The sequence below is a fragment of the Dendrobates tinctorius genome, unplaced genomic scaffold (genome assembly GCF_039654945.1).
Source record: "Dendrobates tinctorius isolate UK_male_01 unplaced genomic scaffold, ASM3965494v1 ptg000011l, whole genome shotgun sequence".
Taxonomy (NCBI): Eukaryota; Metazoa; Chordata; class Amphibia; order Anura; family Dendrobatidae; genus Dendrobates; species Dendrobates tinctorius.
This window is the reverse complement of record NW_027361679.1, coordinates 97,481,457-97,499,358: the sequence shown is the minus strand read 5'-3', so window position 1 is coordinate 97,499,358 and position 17,902 is coordinate 97,481,457. Positions and strand designations below refer to the sequence as shown.

At 42.9% G+C, this 17,902-nt stretch overlaps 1 protein-coding gene across 1 annotated transcript in view; it reads left to right on the top strand.

The window, feature by feature from the left end:
* TMPRSS9 (transmembrane serine protease 9) overlaps positions 1–17,902 on the top strand; it is a 113,413-nt gene that overhangs the window by 34,710 nt on the left and 60,801 nt on the right. The window contains exon 5 of the mRNA XM_073545109.1: positions 6,297–6,338. Coding sequence (XP_073401210.1) covers positions 6,297–6,338 — 42 coding nt within the window. The remainder of the gene's footprint in view (positions 1–6,296; positions 6,339–17,902) is intronic.

Genomic DNA, 17,902 nt, shown 5'->3' with positions numbered 1-17,902 from the left:
TTCAATTGTAAAAAACACAAAAAAAACAGACAGTACATACATATACACATACAGTACAAACAACATATAACATACAGTACATACTCACAAATCACCTAGTCCCCGACGCCCTCGATCCCCTGTAATAAAAATAAAATAATAAACCAACCTATACTTACCTGCCATAGTCCAGTTAATAACAAGTGTCCCACGACGATCTCCCGTGTAGAACAGTGACATCGGGCGATGCACTGACAGGCAGAGGTAATCCTCTGCATTGTATCCCTCTGCCGCCGGGAGAGAGGTCACCTGAGTTCATTCTTTCACCGGCAACACTGTGTGAGAAAATTCTCATGCAGCATTGCCATAAAGTGAGAGCCTGAACTCAGGTAACCTCCTCAGTGATGCACTGTAGGAGCCATTATCTCCTGTCAGTGCATCATGGGAGGCCCTGTAGAGCAGTGACATCACCAGTTGTCACAGTTCTTCGTGGGACACTTTTTATTAATTGGATTACGTCAGACAGGGAGTATTTGTGTTTATTTATTTATTTTTTTGCAGGAGATCAATGGCGTCGCATGGATTAGGTGTATAACAAAGATGGTAAACTGTGTGTGGTGTTTAATTTCATTAAAATACTTTTTTCTGGCTGTGTTTTTTTAAACCTATTACCAACTATAGGATTAGTAATGGATAGGCGTCTTATTGACGCCTCTTTACTACTAACCGGGCTTGATGTGACCTTACAATAGAAAGGTGACATCAACCCCCTATTACCCCACATGCTACCGCTACAGGGCAGTGGGAAGAGAGAGGCTAAGCGCTGGAATTGGCGCATCCTCGGGTTCCACGCCCGGAATAACATTTACCCTGGGAAGGGTTAACCCTGGTTTCCCACAGGGACCAGAAAAATGGCAAATCTCTTCCCAACACAGTCCCATATGAAAGGGTCTTCACCACTCCCACCACATGTTTTATGTCTCCACACGGTGTGGAAAAAGTAACCTCCGCAGTCGGGTACTCTGAGTTCCCTATGTATACACACTTTTCGTCCATTGGGGTTGTCCCCAGCAACAACTGACCCTTGGACCAGAGTCACTAAGCTCCCTAAGTCTAAGAGAGCTTTCATTTGGTAATCGTTGATGAGTACCTGGCACAGATGGGGTTCGCTGCCTGCAGTGATTGTAGTGGCGGGGCAGACTGGCTGAGCGTACATCAAGTCTCTGCGCGTAATCCCGCAGTTCATAGGTTTAGCCTTTCAAAGGGCATTTGGCAGCCACATGTCTGGGCCCTTGGCACCACCAGCACATACAGTTGTGGCCAAAAGTATTGACACCCCTGCAATTCTGTCAGATAATACTCAGTTTCTTCCTGAAAATGATTGCAAACACAAATTCTTTGGTATTATTATCTTCATTTAATTTGTCTTAAATGAAAAAACACAAAAAGAATTGTCCTAAAGCCAAATTGGATATAATTCCACACCAAACATAAAAAAGAGCGTGGACAAAAGTATTGGCACTGTTCGAAAAATCATGTGATGCTTCTCTAATTTGTGTAATTAACAGCACCTGTAACTTACCTGTGGCACCTAACAGGTGTTGGCAATAACTAAATCACACTTGCAGCCAGTTGACATGGATTAAAGTTGACTCAACCTCTGTCCTGTGTCCTTGTGTGTACCACATTGAGCATGTAGAAAAGAATGAAGACCAAAGAACTGTCAGAGAACTTGAGAAACCAAATTGTGAGGAAGCATGAGCAATCTCAAGGCTACAAGTCCATCTCCAAAGACCTGAATGTTCCTGTGGATACCGTGCCCAGTGTCATCAAGAAGTTTTAAGCCCATGGCACTGTGGCTAACCTCCCTAGATGTGGACGGAAAAGAAAAATTGACAAGAGATTTCAACGCAAGAGTCTGCGGATGTTGGATAAAGAACCTCGACTAACATCCAAACAAGTTCAAGCTGCCCTGCAGTCCGAGGGTACAACAGTGTCAACCCGTACTATCCGTCAGCGTCTGATTGAAAAGGGATTGTATGGCAGTAGACCCAGGAAGACCCCATTTCTTACCCCGAGACATAAAAAAGACAGGCTGGAGTTTGCCAAAACTTAACTGAAAAAGCATAAAATGTTTTGGAAGAATGTTCCCTGGTCAGATGAGACAAAAGTAGAGCTTTTTGGGCAAAGGCATCAACATAGAGTTTACAGGAGAAAAAAAGAGGCATTCAAAGAAAAAAACACGGTCCCTACAGTCAAACATGGCGGCGGTTCCCTGATGTTTTGGGGGTGCTTTGCTGCCTCTGGCACTGGACTGCTTGACCGTGTGCATGGCATTATGAAGTCTGAAGACTACCAACAAATTTTGCAGCATAATGTAGGGCCCAGTGTGAGAAAGCTGGGTCTCCCTCAGAGGTCATGGGTCTTCCAGCAGGACAATGACCCAAAACACACTTCAAAAAGCACTAGAAAATGGTTTGAGAGAAAGCACTGGAGACTTCTAAGGTGGCCAGCAATGAGTCCAGACCCGAATCCCATAGAACACCTGTGGAGAGATCTAAAAATGGCAGTTTGGAGAAGGCACCCTTCAAATATCAGGGACCTGGAGCAGTTTGCCAAAGAAGAATGGTCTAAAATTCCAGCAGAGCATTGTAAGAAACTCATTGATCGTTACCGGAAGCGGTTGGTCGCAGTTATTTTGGCTAAAGGTTATGCAACCAAGTATTAGGCTGAGGGTGCCAATACTTTTGTCTGGCCCATTTTTGGAGTTTTCTGTGAAATGATCAATGTTTTGCTTTTTGCTTCATTCTCTTTTGTGTTTTTTTCATTTAAGACAAATTAAATGAAGATAATAATACCAAAGAATTTGTGTTTGCAATCATTTTCAGGAAGAAACTGAGTATTATCTGACAGAATTGCAGGGGTGTCAATACTTTTGGCCACAACTGTAATAGCGGTGGCACAACTAAACCTCGGGACCAGTTTAGGGGAAACGGGACTTTTGGCACCCTCACTTTGGGGTACCCCCTCAGAATGGGCTCGGTTCTGATTAGCCCCACCAGAGGGCCGGGGATTTTTCCCAGGGTCCTGTGCTGTCGGTGCCCAACGTGACAGCCAAAGTGGAGCAGTGTCCCATATATAGTCCTGAGTGGCCGTATACCGCTCAACCAGTCCAACCACCTGATCCAGAGTGCCTGGGTTCTCTTGCCCCATCCAAAGCTGTATGGCTGCTGGCAGAGCCCTCACCAGCCGGTCAACCATCACCCACTCTACCATCTGGAAAGGTGTTAAGGATGACAAGGGATTTGTGAATGCCGCCTAAAGGGTGGTATTGCGCTGTGTGTCCGAGAACAGTGTGGCGAAACCACATAAAGTTAATGTTAATTGCCATGGTTTTGTGTAATATTCAGATGGAGCACATAAAAACAATAAAGGTTCCAATTGAATGACAACAAGCCCAAATCTTGAAAGACATAATTTATATAATAGGTATTTTGGAAAATCGTATAGCCTATCATTACACATTGACTAACCTGTATTTTCTGAAAATACTCACTTTCTGTTGAAATTATCAAAGTTTCTTTTTCCAAATGCCATGCCTTTGTGTATTATTATTAATATTATTATTATTATATATTATTTATATTATATATGATATATATCTATTATATATGATGATAGTGGATAATTCAGTAGCTTCTCACAAATGACCTTTCTATAGAATTAAAAATAAATGGCTTCATACATCTAACAATTTGCTGTATAATAAGCTAAAAATGTCTAAAAGCTGGAATGGACGGAGCAGGAATAGAAAAGGTGTTGAATGTCTGCCAACTTTGGACTGTAATCTGAGCAACGCCAGAGGAAAGCATGTGCTTTTTACAGATGCCAAGAACGATTGAAGTAAATGAAAAAATATATAAAAAAAAGTTAAAAAAAAATTACAGCAAGATGATTACAGAGCTGCACACGTGCAATTTTAAAGGGAGAGCAATAACTTTTTCTAGGAACAGAAACCTGTGTACTTGATGCCTCAAGTCTGAATATAAAGTTTAGTATAGCTTATTTTACTGATATATTGTCACTACTGCTCTTAAAAAGTTATTTCTCCTAACGTGTGATCCGGAGCGTGATTTTGCAGCATACTGTATGGGAATAAATAAAACATACTGATTGCAAACCCCCCAAAAATAACTTAATGGGGCTCCTTTCCTCTCCTGAATGACGCCTCCACTCCTCATACTTTCCTGGGCACACTGCATGATATGGAGTGACTTTTACGGTGTAAGTCGATGGAGTATCAGAACTAGGCCTTATATTGTAAAAGATACTTCCGGCTCACGCATAGAGCAAAGAGTGACCTGGACAGTCTAAGGAGTGATGACCTCACTGAGAAGAGGAGCAGAATGGTGCTGGATTCTGGAGAAAACTGCCGTAGGAGAGTATATTAATACAGCCACACTACCGTACATACACATATACACAGGTTTAGGGGAGAAAAAATAATGAGGGGGCTTCTTTAATGATGGATGTGCAGGAATAAGATGAGCCTAATACATTGAGAAGCAGATGCGACTTAATGAATTATGTCTACAAGAGCAAATAAAGCAGGCACCAATATTATAGCACTGTGGTGCACAAAAATGGCATAAAAACACCTGACAAAATCCATGAAAAGTAACACAACACATTCATTTGCAATATACAAAAATATTACATTTTCTTATACAAAAAAACAAGGGAAAAAGCAAATAAAAAATAATTAAAAACCCAAAACAGGGAAATAACTGCACAATGATAGTCCAGAATAAAGCTGCCTCTAGTCTAGTCTATACCAATACCAAGAGATGAAATACACACAGTAAGATACCATCAATACACATCAAATCAAGAACAACAAACCATTATTAAAATTAAAATGGAGTAAGAACAATTCCCAAAATAGAAAGGAGAATAACTGCAAAAACTCAAATAATCACACAAAATATCAATGAAAAATAAAGCAGCAACCTAATGAAAAATACATGAATTGATTAAATAAGTGGTATCTATATAATAACAAAAATATAAGTCATAATGCTGCCTTATTAAGGAAAAATATGTATCAAATAGCGAGAACTGCTAATGTATGGTAAATAGAACAATGCAACATCAAGACAGCGAGGTACCAAAAAAAAAATTAAGAAAATCCTCAGATATAAAGTTTTGATCTTATCAAATCATAGGGAGAAGTGAGTCCCAATGCCTATCACCGGGTATACCAGCTTCCTCAGGGGTTAACATGTAGGCAAAAATGGGACACGTTAAATACCCATGTAGGTGTAGAAATACCTCGGGTATTTAACGTGCTCCATTTTTGACTACATATTATACCCTGAGGAAGGCGGTGTACTCATCCACCATGAATCACATGGTCGTGGCTTATCTATCCTCCCAACAAAATGACCAAGCAATTACATTCCAACCTTCCATTCCTCATACCCCCACACTGCCGAGGGACAGTTGTGAGGATCCCATTTGCTTTAGATGATTAGACGATCTCACGATTGTTACCCAATGTGTTATGGGGGCCTTTAGGGCGCGCAGTGTGAATGTATCTCTTAGGCTACTTTCACACATCAGGTTTTTCTGACAGGCAGGATCCGGATATTTTTAGAAAAACCGGATCTGGCGTAAATTGTGGAAAACTGATTAAACGGATCCGTTTTTACGCAGGATCCGTCTAGCCTCACTGGCAATGTTTATATCTGTTTCCTGGGGGCTGGCCAATTGGATCTGAGCTTGCTCAGACTTAAAAAATTGGATCCCGTGGCCAGATCCCTCTTTTTCGGGATCCGGCACATTCCAGCGCCCATAGACTTGCATTGTAGCAAAAATCCGGAAGTGCCGGATCCGGCACTGTCCGTTTTTTCGCCGCAGACAAAAAAACGTTACTTGAGGCATTTTTTCCAGACGCTGGAATCAAAATTTTAGCCGGATCCGGCAACAAACGGAAGAAACAGACGGCCATGCGGCGCGATCCAGCGATAATACAATTCAATGGGAGAAAACCGGATCCGGCGGCAGATTTCACAGGACCGGGTTTTTTAAAAATAGCCGGATCCTGCCTGTCAGAAAAAAACCCGATGTGTGAAAGTAGCCTTACATGTCCCAAATTATGGTCACCAATGTAAGCATTCATTTGTTGCAAAATCTCTGTGTTTAAAACATATTATGATCACATAAGTTTATATAATTGACTGTAGATGCTAATTACTAACTATAATGATCTTTTGTTTTTTCCTTTTCTTTCTAACTTGACGGGATTCTAAATGCAGACAATAATGGGCTAGCCTTCTACTCCATTGGTCTGAAGTCAGGTAAGACAAAATATTTCTCGACATTGTTATTGAGTAGTTCTCAGTGATTCCTGTGTGTCCACCACATCAAGTTAAAAATATTCATGAATTTAATATATTGAAATTGTGAGCAATTGATAATGTATCCCATTGTTTTTCATACTAATTGCTTTGGGTTGGGAGAATTATTAACCCTTACTGTCATCAGACCAAAAACTACAATAGTAATTGTGTGAAAATATGTGTTAAAACAACAGTCGGGCTTGTAATAGTCTTCCAATTTCTAAAAGGGTATGTTTACAAAGAGTTGTTTTTTTTACATAGACATTTCTGGTTGAAAAATCCATGCCTAATAAATGCATCTAAAAGAAATGTGGTTTTATAGAAACATGTCTGGATTTTAGCGTTTTTTCTGATGCATTTTTAATTCTAAAATAGGAAATATCAATATGGTTTGTTTTGGTGTTAAACTGTAAAGTCTTTGTTAAAAACTGCATTAAAAAGGCGATTTTTGCCTTGACATACATGTGGATAATGTGACGAAGAATTGACATGATGCTTTTTTTTAACCTGCATTAAAAATGGAAGGTAAATGTGGATTTTTGCACAGAATCCACAACAACAAAAAGCATGTCAAAAACGTCAGTGTGAACATATCCTTAGAGTATATTTTCATGGAGTTTTTTTTTTCCTGGATTTTGGCGCAGATTCTGCTGCAAAGCCCACATCAAAATCACTTCCACATACTGTTTAAATAAGCTTCCTAATAGGTTTAATAGTAACATGTGCCTCTAATGCGCAAGGAATTATATTTTTCCATGTGTAAACGGAAGTAACATGTCAATTCTTGAGGCATTTTTGCTTGAAAAACCACACCAAATTTGACCACCCAACAAATATAAGTAGACAAAAAGGCACTACATACACAAAAATATAATGAAAAAAATTTTCTTTTGTCTGTGGTTTTTGGACAAGGATTTTGCAAGCAGAAAAATCCACGCCAAAAATCTCTCCCAGTTACAGTATGATTCCATGTACCAGTTGCTACGTAGTGGACACGGTTTTCATACAACCATGCAGTAAGTAATAATGAAGTCATCCAAGCGCAAAGTGCAGCCTGATGTTTTCTACGCACTCATAGACTAGAATGGGCAAGTCTCATCCGAGTTACGCATCAAATCCCAGCATGCTGAAATTTTTTTTCATGTTGAATCGTTATGAGAAAAAAAAGTTGATCAGCACTACCCCATTACATATCATTGATAAAAAATTGGATAGCACTTGTCCAATTAATAAGGTGGTGTGAGCGAGCCTTATCTATCATGAGCTGCGTTGCAGGCATGCGTTTTTGGCATGCAGTGGCCTCTTCATGAGACCCAGCTCCAAATGTCACCACAGCTCCAAAGTAGGCTACGGCCCCCACTATCAGGCTGCGTTCACACGTTGTGTTTTTTTTGCGGCAGTTTTTAACGCGCGATTTTGCCACGAAAACGCAAAGAACAGTATCCCATGCAATCCTGTGCCCACCATGCGAAAAGTAAGCAGAACATTTGAGGATGGTACCTACGGGCTGGAGGAGAGGAGACTGTCCTCTGGGCTATGGGTACCATATCCCTGTAAAAAAATAGAATTGAAATATAAAAATCGGGTTATATTCACCTTCCGACGTCCCGCGCAGCCTTACCGATGCTCCCACCAACTCCCGTTCCCAGTTATGCCTTGCGGCAAGGACCTGTGATGACGTAGCAGTCTCGCGAGACCACTACAGTATTGCGAGACCGCGACATCATCAAAGGTCTCGCAAAGCATTACTGGGACCGGGAGCATCGCGAGGATCGGGAACGCTGTGCGGGATGTCGGAAGGTGAGAAAAACACCATTTTTTATTTTTTTAACATTAGATCTTTTTACTACTGATGCTGCATAGGCAGCCTCAATAGTAAAAAGTTGGTCACACTTGTCAAACACTAAAGTATGTTTGACGAGTGTGACCAACCTGTCAATCAGTCCTCCAAGCCATGCTACAGATCGCTTGGAAAACGCTAGCATTCTGCAAGCTAATTACGCTTGCAAATCGCTAGTTTTTCAGTGGGAAAATCGCGGGAATTTAAAATGCGGTTTTCCTGCGGAATGGAATTCCGGAATTCCTGCAGTAACTTCCGCAGGAGTTCTGCAACGTGTGCACTTAGCCTCAGTGTTTGGTCAGTATTTTACATCAGTATTTGTAAACCAAAACCAGGAGAGGAGAGAGGAACAATTGAAGGGCTCATACTCACATGTGAGAAACTCTGACTGACGAGTCTTGCACGTCAATATCCGACACTGCCGCCGGCACTCGGATCGGAGCGTTCAGCTGCATGTATTTCTATGCAACTGAGCGCTCCGGTCCGAGTGCCAGTGGCAGTGTCGGATATTGACGTGCAAGACTTGTGTGAGTTTCTCGCATGTGAGCATGAGCCCTAAGGCTGGTTTCACACTGTTCCCCGGTGGCAGGTGCTGATCGCGGCTTTCATCCATTCTCTCCTGCTCTGTAGTGATTAGCGAAAGCAGAGGAGAATGAATGAATGAATGAATGAATGAATGAAAAACTGACCTGCTGTGACCTCAGGACCGTGGGAGAATGCAAGTGATGAGGTCATGGCAGTTCAAGCTCTGTCACCGTGACCTCATTACTTGCATTCTCTCACGGTCCTGAGGTCACTGGAGTTCATGCCAGCAGCGAGCACAGACTCAGTGACATCACCGCTAGTTAAGGCCCCGTTACACGCAACGATATTGTGAACGATATCGTTGCAACGTCACCAGTTTGGTGACGTTGCAGCAATGTCGAAACGACATCGGTGCGTATGACACGTAGCAACGATCAACGATCAGTTGGCTGATCGTTAATCGTTGCCTAATGGTCTGGGCCATAAATCTATCGTTGGTCTCCCGCTGGGCAGCACACATCGCTGCGTGTGACAGCGAGAGACCAACGATCAGCGAGCTCCCAGCACCATACAGCAGATGCTGGGAGCTGGTATCCAGGGTAAACAGCAGGTAACTAAGCGCCGCACGGCGCTTAGTTACCCGCTGTTTACCCTGGATACCAGCGTGCTTGTTGGTCTTGATCGCTGGTGAATCTGCCTATGTGACAGCTCACCAGCGATCAGCTAACTATGTCCCAGCGATCCCATCCACGTCGGATCGTTGGTGGGATCACTGGGACATTGAAGCGTGTAACGGGGCCTTTACTGAGCCTGCGCCCGCTGCTTCTCATTCATTCCCCAGTAGTTTACAGCCAGAGCGGTCGCTTTAGCAAAATTGCAACATCAAGGATGAAAAAAATCTTGGAATTATGAAAATTACATGATTGATAGACATGTTAATAATGTAGAAAATATGGAAGCAGGAATACATACACTTACACTTCTTGGCATGCCACCAATGAGGTTATTAATGGTTGTCTGCAGAAAGTTTTGCCACACTGAATGGAACTGTAATTCAAGAGACCCAATTAAAATAAAAAGGGTCCCTGGAAGAAGCCAGTGGTGAAACGCGTGTTGGGGTGAGAAGACTCTACTCCAAAGTCCAGATTCCAAGGTGAATCAGTTTCCTATAATTTCCGGGCACTGTACTCGATATGGTTCATGGCCACTTGTCTCTCCCCTTTTCTATAATATCTATTACCATATAGCCTGTTGGGTCACAACCTGGACCCACTGTTGCTATGATTTGATTGACAAGGTTTCTGTATTCACTGGACACTTTTATTTTTACGGAGTAGGCATATCTGTGTACTAATTAAGGTTATTTGCTCCCCTCCTCACTAATAGGCATTACTATATATACTTTTGGGTTATTAATCCGGACCTAGCACCTCTATTTATTGTATTCTAAGGATTAGGATAGTGTAAACACCCACATATTCCCTCCCAGGGGTAAACTGCAGTACAAGATGGGCATATATTGATTTTGGGCATTGCAATATATTTATGATGAAGTTAATACCCTCACCTTCCTAGTGGAGGGAATATATGTAGAATTAAATTGGAACATATTGATTCTGGGCATTGCAATTATCAAGCACTAGGCACTTTATTTTTTTCTTGTATGGCCTTATTATTGCCTTGTCATTATTTATATGCTAGGTCAGTTGTCTTGATTTGCTTGCTATTGATCTACGGTAATTCCTATTATTTATATACATACTATATCATTATAGAGTGTTATCTTCTGGTAGTCTGGACCACATTGAAGCACATTGGTTTTTTATTATATTTTGTATATCTTGATTTTATTTATTAATAAAAGTTAATTTTTAATTAATGGATCTCTTCATTCCCCCCCCTTTTTATTTTAACACCTTAACCCTCAGAGCTTTTTTCGGTTTTGCGTTTTCATATGAACTTTTATATTTTTTTTACATTTTTTAATATTTTTTAAAAACATTTTTCTTTAACTTTTGGCATGCTTCAATAGTCTCCATGGGAGACTAGAAGCTGCCATAGCCCGATCAGCTCTGCTACATAGAGGCGATGGTCAGATCGCCTCTATGTAGTAGTATTGCTGACTTGCTATGAGCGCCGACCACTGGGTGGCGCTCACAGCAATCCAGCACTGTCAACCATAGAGGTCTCCAGGAGACCTCCGGTTGTCATGCCAACACACCGGTGACCTGCGATCACGTGACGTGAGTCACCAGTGTGCGTATTTCTGGAAGCACTTGTTAAATGCCGCTGTCAGAGTTTGACAGCAGCATTTAAATGGTTAATAGCCACGGGTGGAACATGCGGCTATTGCGGGCACATGTCAGCTGTTCAAAACAGCTGACATGTCCCAGGAAAGATGTGGGCTCACCGCCAGAGCCCATATCAAAGGGAGGGAGTCCGACATCGGCGTAAATGTACACCTGATGTCAGAAACGGGGTTAAGATAATCCTTTAATCGTCCCACCATGGGGAAATTCAGAGCATTACAGCAGCAAGGCAGGAACAAGTACAGATACAGATGCATAAAGGCATTACATTGACAGTAGGTAGGTACATATACGGGGAAAAAAAAAAAATGTAACCGGACTGTCACAACTTTGGATCTATCAGTTCACTGTTTGGGTCGTTCTCTGTTTTGGACAGTGCTGGTTATACAGCCTAACTGCAGCAGGAAGGAAGGACTTTCGATAGCGCTCCCTCTCACATTTAGGATGAAGTAGCCGGTCACTGACAGTACTGCACATCTTTGTCATGGTCTCATGCATGGGATGGGAATCATTCTGCCCCATGTAGCTCAACTTGGCCAGTATCCTCCTGTCGCCTACTTCCTGAACTGGGTCAAGGGGGCATCCCAGGACAGAGCTGGCCCTTCTAATCAGTTTGTCCAGCCTATTCCTATCCCTGGTTGATATGCCACTACCCCAGCACGCCACACCAAAGAAGATGACTGATGCCACAACAGAGTTGAAGAAGGATGCAATTGAGGCTCTTGAATTATATATTGTAATGAAGTGCCATTGTCCACTGACATTTGGACACCTTTTTAGATAAACTGAATGGTATTGGCCAGGCAAATCATCAAGAGCCACTGCTGTCAGTTGTCATTGAAATTGCTGAACAATAACATCCCAGATGTGCTCAATGGGAGACAAGCGCAAAAATGCTGCAGGCCACGGTAACATGTTTAAGCAATGCAGGCTGCTCTCAGTAGCTCAAGCAATATGCGGCCTGGTGTTGTGTTGAAAAATAGCTACTGAGACACTTTCACATTCCTTGGGAAAGCCTCATGGCATTGCCCACATTGTTTTCTGCCTATTATTGCATCCAAGACAAAAGCGAGACTCATCCCTGAAGTAGATAGAATCTCCACTCCAGCCTCAATTGCCATCTTGCTCTGCACCATGATAGCCTTCTACTATATCTGATGGTTTGTGTAGGTTTGATTGATGCTTTAGGCTTGGTATGTGACATCTAATTTAAGTTGCAATACAGAATGTATCGTTACGCACCATACTTCCACTCTAACAAGACCATGTGGGCAACACCATGAAGAGCCCTTCAAGAGAGAAAGTCACACCAGTATTACTCTTTTGATTATGGTGTGAGGTGGCATAATATACGTTAACTGGATCCCTCCAGTCTTCATTCCAGATTCACTAACAGCTCAGCCTTACATTGACTTTGTCGTGGAACTAGTAGTGAGGACTAGAGTTGAGCGAAACATGTAGGTCAGATTCAAAAGTCGCCGACTTTCGCCAAAGTCGGGTTTCATGAAACGAAACCTGACCACAGTGTGAAGTCGACCATGCAGTCGGCGACCCAAGCGCCAAAGTCGGGTTCCGCCGAATGCTTGCACATGACTTTTTTCAGCCAATGAGAGAAGCGGAGCGTAGCATATCAGGAGCGTAGCTGGAGTGGGAGTGGGAGAGAGAGAGAGGGAGAAGGAGAGGGAGAGAAGAGAGAGAGATCTCGCCGCCTCTAGGGTTAAAATTAATGCCAGGTGTGTTTACAGTCCTTCACTCACTGCCGACTTTTCTCCCCATTGACTTGCATTGGGTTTCATGTTTCACGACTTTTCATGACTTTTCCCTATAGTCGGCCGATTTTCTCCGACTCGACTTTTTAGAAAGTCGGGTTTCATGAAACCCGACTCGACCCTAAAAAAGGCAAAGTTGCTCATCTCTAGTGAGGACTATTTATCCAATGTGTCCCATGAGCTGTTTGTTAACATGATAACACCAAGACTCATACTAATGCTCTGGTTAGCAGCCTACATGGTTTAAAAATGCTACCATGGCCTGCAGTGTCAGCGGACTGATCTCCCATCGAGCATATCTGGGACATCCTTGATCAGCAATTGCAAAAGGAGCAGCTAGCAGCGAATCTTTGTCACAATCATGGTCTGTGGAACCACTGTGTCATGGACCGAAGATAGCCTGGAAGGGCGTGACTAAGTGATCACCTGAATATTCACTAGAGCCTCTGATGGTGAGGTTAGACTTGGCTCCCAATGAACGCCAGGTGCCACTCCAGGACAGACCAACGGTTGCGCCGTAGCTGGACCCAGAAGGATAGGCTTGATGGAGCAGCAGGCAGAGCTTGCATCAGAATGCAGCTGACCAAGATTGTATCCGAGTGCAGCAGACAGTTTGTGTCAGAGTGCAGCAGACAGGATTTGCACTAGAGAGCGGCAGGCCGGATTTGCACTTAGAGTGCAGCACGCAGGAGTTACACTTAGAGTGCAGCAGGCAAAATTTGCATCAGAGTGCAGCAGGCAGGGTTTGCATCTGAGTACAGCAAGCAGGATTTGCACTAGAGTATAGCAAACAGGACTTGTACTGGTATGCGACCTTACACAACTTAGACTGAAACAGGAAGGCTGCTCAGGCACCTCCTCAGTGAGGAGGAAGCAATATATACCTAATGTCGCACAGCTATTGGCTGGGGGAGGATATAGCAAGTGTACACGTTGACCCTTTAAGAGGACAAGAGTGCCCGCGCGCGTGCCTTAAGAACATGGCTAGAGGACCGGCTGGAAGCATGCATAGCATGGGGAACTGACTGCAGTACGGGTGAGTGGAGAGACACGCCGGAGACCCCGCCTCTCAGAGCAGGACTCCGGCGTGGTGCTAACAATCTTTATGATTTGTGTAATTAAGTGCATTCAGCATGACAGAACTTTAACCAGACAACCATTATTAACCTTATTGATAGCATGTTGAGGCGTTTAAGTGCAGAGATTTCTGAGCATAGCACTGATACTCAATACTGAAAAATTTAGATGTCTTGAAAGTTTTGATTCTATGTTTTTCATCATCATTTGCAAATCATTAACATGTCTACTGATCCTATGATTTCCATAACTCTACAACTTTTCCTTCTTAGTGATTCAATTTCAAAATTGAGGAGTATATATGAAATCTACAATATACTGTCTGTTTTAAGTAAGCAGAACTTGGGTATAAGGGATAACGTTACTCCTTGTGTTGGAAAGTGACATGCCAAGCCAGGCATGTCAGAGTGAGGAGACTTACCGTATATACTCGAGTATAAGTCGACCCAAGTATAAGCCGAGGCATCTAATTTTGCCACGAAAAACTGGGTAAACTTATTGACTCAAGTATAAGCCAGGTATGCATTGTCCCCTCATCCCTGTCCTGGTATGCATTGTCCCCTTATCCCTATCCTGGTATGCACGGCTCCCCGGTCCCTGTCCTGGTATGCATGGCTCCCCGGTCCCTGTCCTTGTATACATGGCTCCCCGTCGCTGTCCTTGTATGCATGGCTCACCCGTCCCGTCCTTGTATTCATGGTTCCTTATCCCCTATCATTGTATGCATGGCTCCTTATTCCCTATCCTGGTATGCATGGTTCCTATAAAAAGAAAATATCCTACTTACCTTGCCTGCGCGCCCTGGCTGCATCTCGTTCTGGTGCCAGCAGCTCTTCCTGCTGAGCGATCATGTGGCCCTGCTCATTAAGATAATGAATATTCACTCCACACCAATGGGAGTGGAGAGGAGTGAATATTCATTAGTTTAATGAGCGGGGTCATGTGATCGCTCGGCCGGAAACTCGCCTGAAAAAGTGCAAAATATATGCTAAAAAGGAATAGCTCATGCACTGCATTGTAAAAATGACTGACTGTTCATATGTACAGTTGTGGCCAAAAGTATTGACACCCCTGCAATTCTGTCAGATAATACTCAGTTTCTTCCTGAAAATGATTGCAAACACAAATTCTTTGGTATTATTATCTTCATTTAATTTGTCTTAAATGAAAAAACACAAAAAGAATTGTCCTAAAGGCAAATTGGATATAATTCCACACCAAACATAAAAAAGAGGATGGACAAAAGTATTGGCACTGTTCGAAAAATCATGTGATGCTTCTCTAATTTGTGTAATTAACAGCACCTGTAACTTACCTGTGGCATCTAACAGGTGTTGGCAATAACTAAATCACACTTGCAGCCAGTTGACATGGATTAAAGTTGACTCAACCTCTGTCCTGTGTCCTTGTGTGTACCACATTGAGCATGGAGAAAAGAAAGAAGACCAAAGAACTGTCTGAGGACTTGAGAAACCAAATTGTGAGGAAGCATGAGCAATCTCAAGGCTACAAGTCCATCTCCAAAGACCTGAATGTTCCTGTGTCTACCGTGCGCAGTGTCATCAAGAAGTTTAAAGCCCATGGCACTGTGGCTAACCTCCCTAGATGTTTATGGAAAAGAAAAATTGACAAGAGATTTCAACGCAAGATTGTTCGGATGTTGGATAAAGAACCTCGACTAACATCCAAACAAGTTCAAGCTGCCCTGCAGTCCAAGGGTACAACAGTGCCAACCCATACTATCCGTCGGCATCTGAATGAAAAGGGACTGTATGGTAGGAGACCCAGGAAGACCCCACTTCTTACCCCGAGACATAAAAAAGCCAGGCTGGAGTTTGCCAAAACTTACCTGAAAAAGCCTAAAACGTTTTGGAAGAATGTTCTCTGGTCATATGAGACAAAAGTAGAGCTTTTTGGGCAAAGGCATCAACATAGAGTTTACAGGAGAAAAAAGAGGCATTCAAAGAAAAGAACACGGTCCCTACAGTCAAACATGGCGGAGGTTCCCTGATGTTTTGGGGTTGCTTTGCTGCCTCTGGCACTGGACTGCTTGACCGTGTGCATGGCATTATGAAGTCAGAAGACTACCAACAAATTTTGCAGCATAATGTAGGGCCCAGTGTGAGAAAGCTTGGTCTCCCTCAGAGGTCATGGGTCTTCCAGCAGGACAATGACCCAAAACACACTTCAAAAAGCACTAGAAAATGGTTTGAGAGAAAGCACCGGAGACTTCTAAGGTGGCCAGCAATGAGTCCAGACCTGAATCCCATAGAACACCTGTGGAGAGATCTAAAAATGGCAGTTTGGAGAAGGCACCCTTCAAATATCAGGGACCTGGAGCAGTTTGCCAAAGAAGAATGGTCTAAAATTCCAGCAGAGCATTGTAAGAAACTCATTGATGATTACCGGAAGCGGTTGGTCGCAGTTATTTTGGCTAAAGGTTGTGCAACCAAGTATTAGGCTGAGGGTGCCAATACTTTTGTCTGGCCCATTTTTGGAGTTTTGTGTGAAATGATCAGTGTTTTGCTTTTTGCTTCATTCTCTTTTGTGTTTTTTCATTTAAGACAAATTAAATGAAGATAATACCAAAGAATTTGTGTTTGCAATCATTTTCAGGAAGAAACTGAGTATTATCTGACAGAATTGCAGGGGTGTCAATACTTTTGGCCACAACTGTACAGTGTTTTCAGATTTTTTAACCACTTCATGTTTCCTAAGACATGAAGGAGCTAAAAGAAGTGACGGGTCCATTTAAAAAAATAAATAAACAAAAATTGATAGTAAAAGATGTTGGAAAAGACGACCAAAAAAAAAAAAAGTTACTTAGGGACAAAATGACAATAATGTGTGCTTAATAGAGATTGGTGGACACCTGGATGTTCAGTTCTGGCAGGTTCAGCCAAACAATTACAAAAAGATCAGGTTTGGGTGCCAGAACAGTACCAATACCTGAACCCGGAAGTGAATGGGGGGCCCGAACACCTAGTGTTTGCCAAGCAGTCATGTGTATGACATTGTGACAAACACCGCTTCTTATTGGTGGTAAAATCATCCCCGCCGGTCAGAGAGCCGCAGTTCCCATGCTCTCAAAAGAGAGCGTGTGCACCAGCTGTGATCAGAGGTATAAAGTTTACCTCTGGTCACTGGTGTCAGCTGATTGGACTACTGCTCCCATCACCCGACACCTGCTGCCGCTAATAATAGTGAGAGCAGGAGCGGCTGATGGGAGTATTTACTTGTTCGATTGACATACCGTTACAAGAGATAAGCGAACCCGAACAGTAAAGTTTGGTGTCCGTACCGAACACCTACTGTTTGAGCACGGACACCGAACATGGACTTCACCAGGAAGTCCATGTTACTGTTCGGGTTTGGCCCCCCAAACACTGGGTGTTTGTCGCACTGTCAGGTGCATGGCAGCGCGGCAAACATTGCTTCTGATCAGCGGGAAAATCAACACAGCCAGTCAGAGAGATGCGGTTCCCACACTGTCCAAAGACAACGTGAGCGCGCAATTGTGATTGGAGGTATAAAGTTCACCTCTGGTCACTGGTGTCAGCTGATTGGACTACTGCTCCCATCAGCCGACACCTGGTGCCACTAATAACAGTGAGAGTAGGAGCGGCTGATAGGAGTATTTATCAGCTGGCGCCTGCGCTGTAAATAAATAATTTTAAAAAACGGCATGAGTTCCCCCCGTATTTTTGATAATCAGCCATGCAAAACTCACAGGTGAGGGCTGTTATCAAGAATAGAGGTGTTCCCATTCCGTATTTTTACATTTTTTAACACATGGGCTGTCAGTATATACCCACCTTTTCTGAAAGGACACAGAGGCTGCCACACCATTAAATTAAGAGGTACCACTAACTAAACAACACAATGAAGACAAAGGAGATCTCCAAAGTCAGGGATAGAGTTGTTGAGAAGTGCTGGCCAGGAAGGCAATTAATCAGAGAAGCAGCTTAGAGACCAAAAGTAACACTGGAGGAGCTGCAGAGT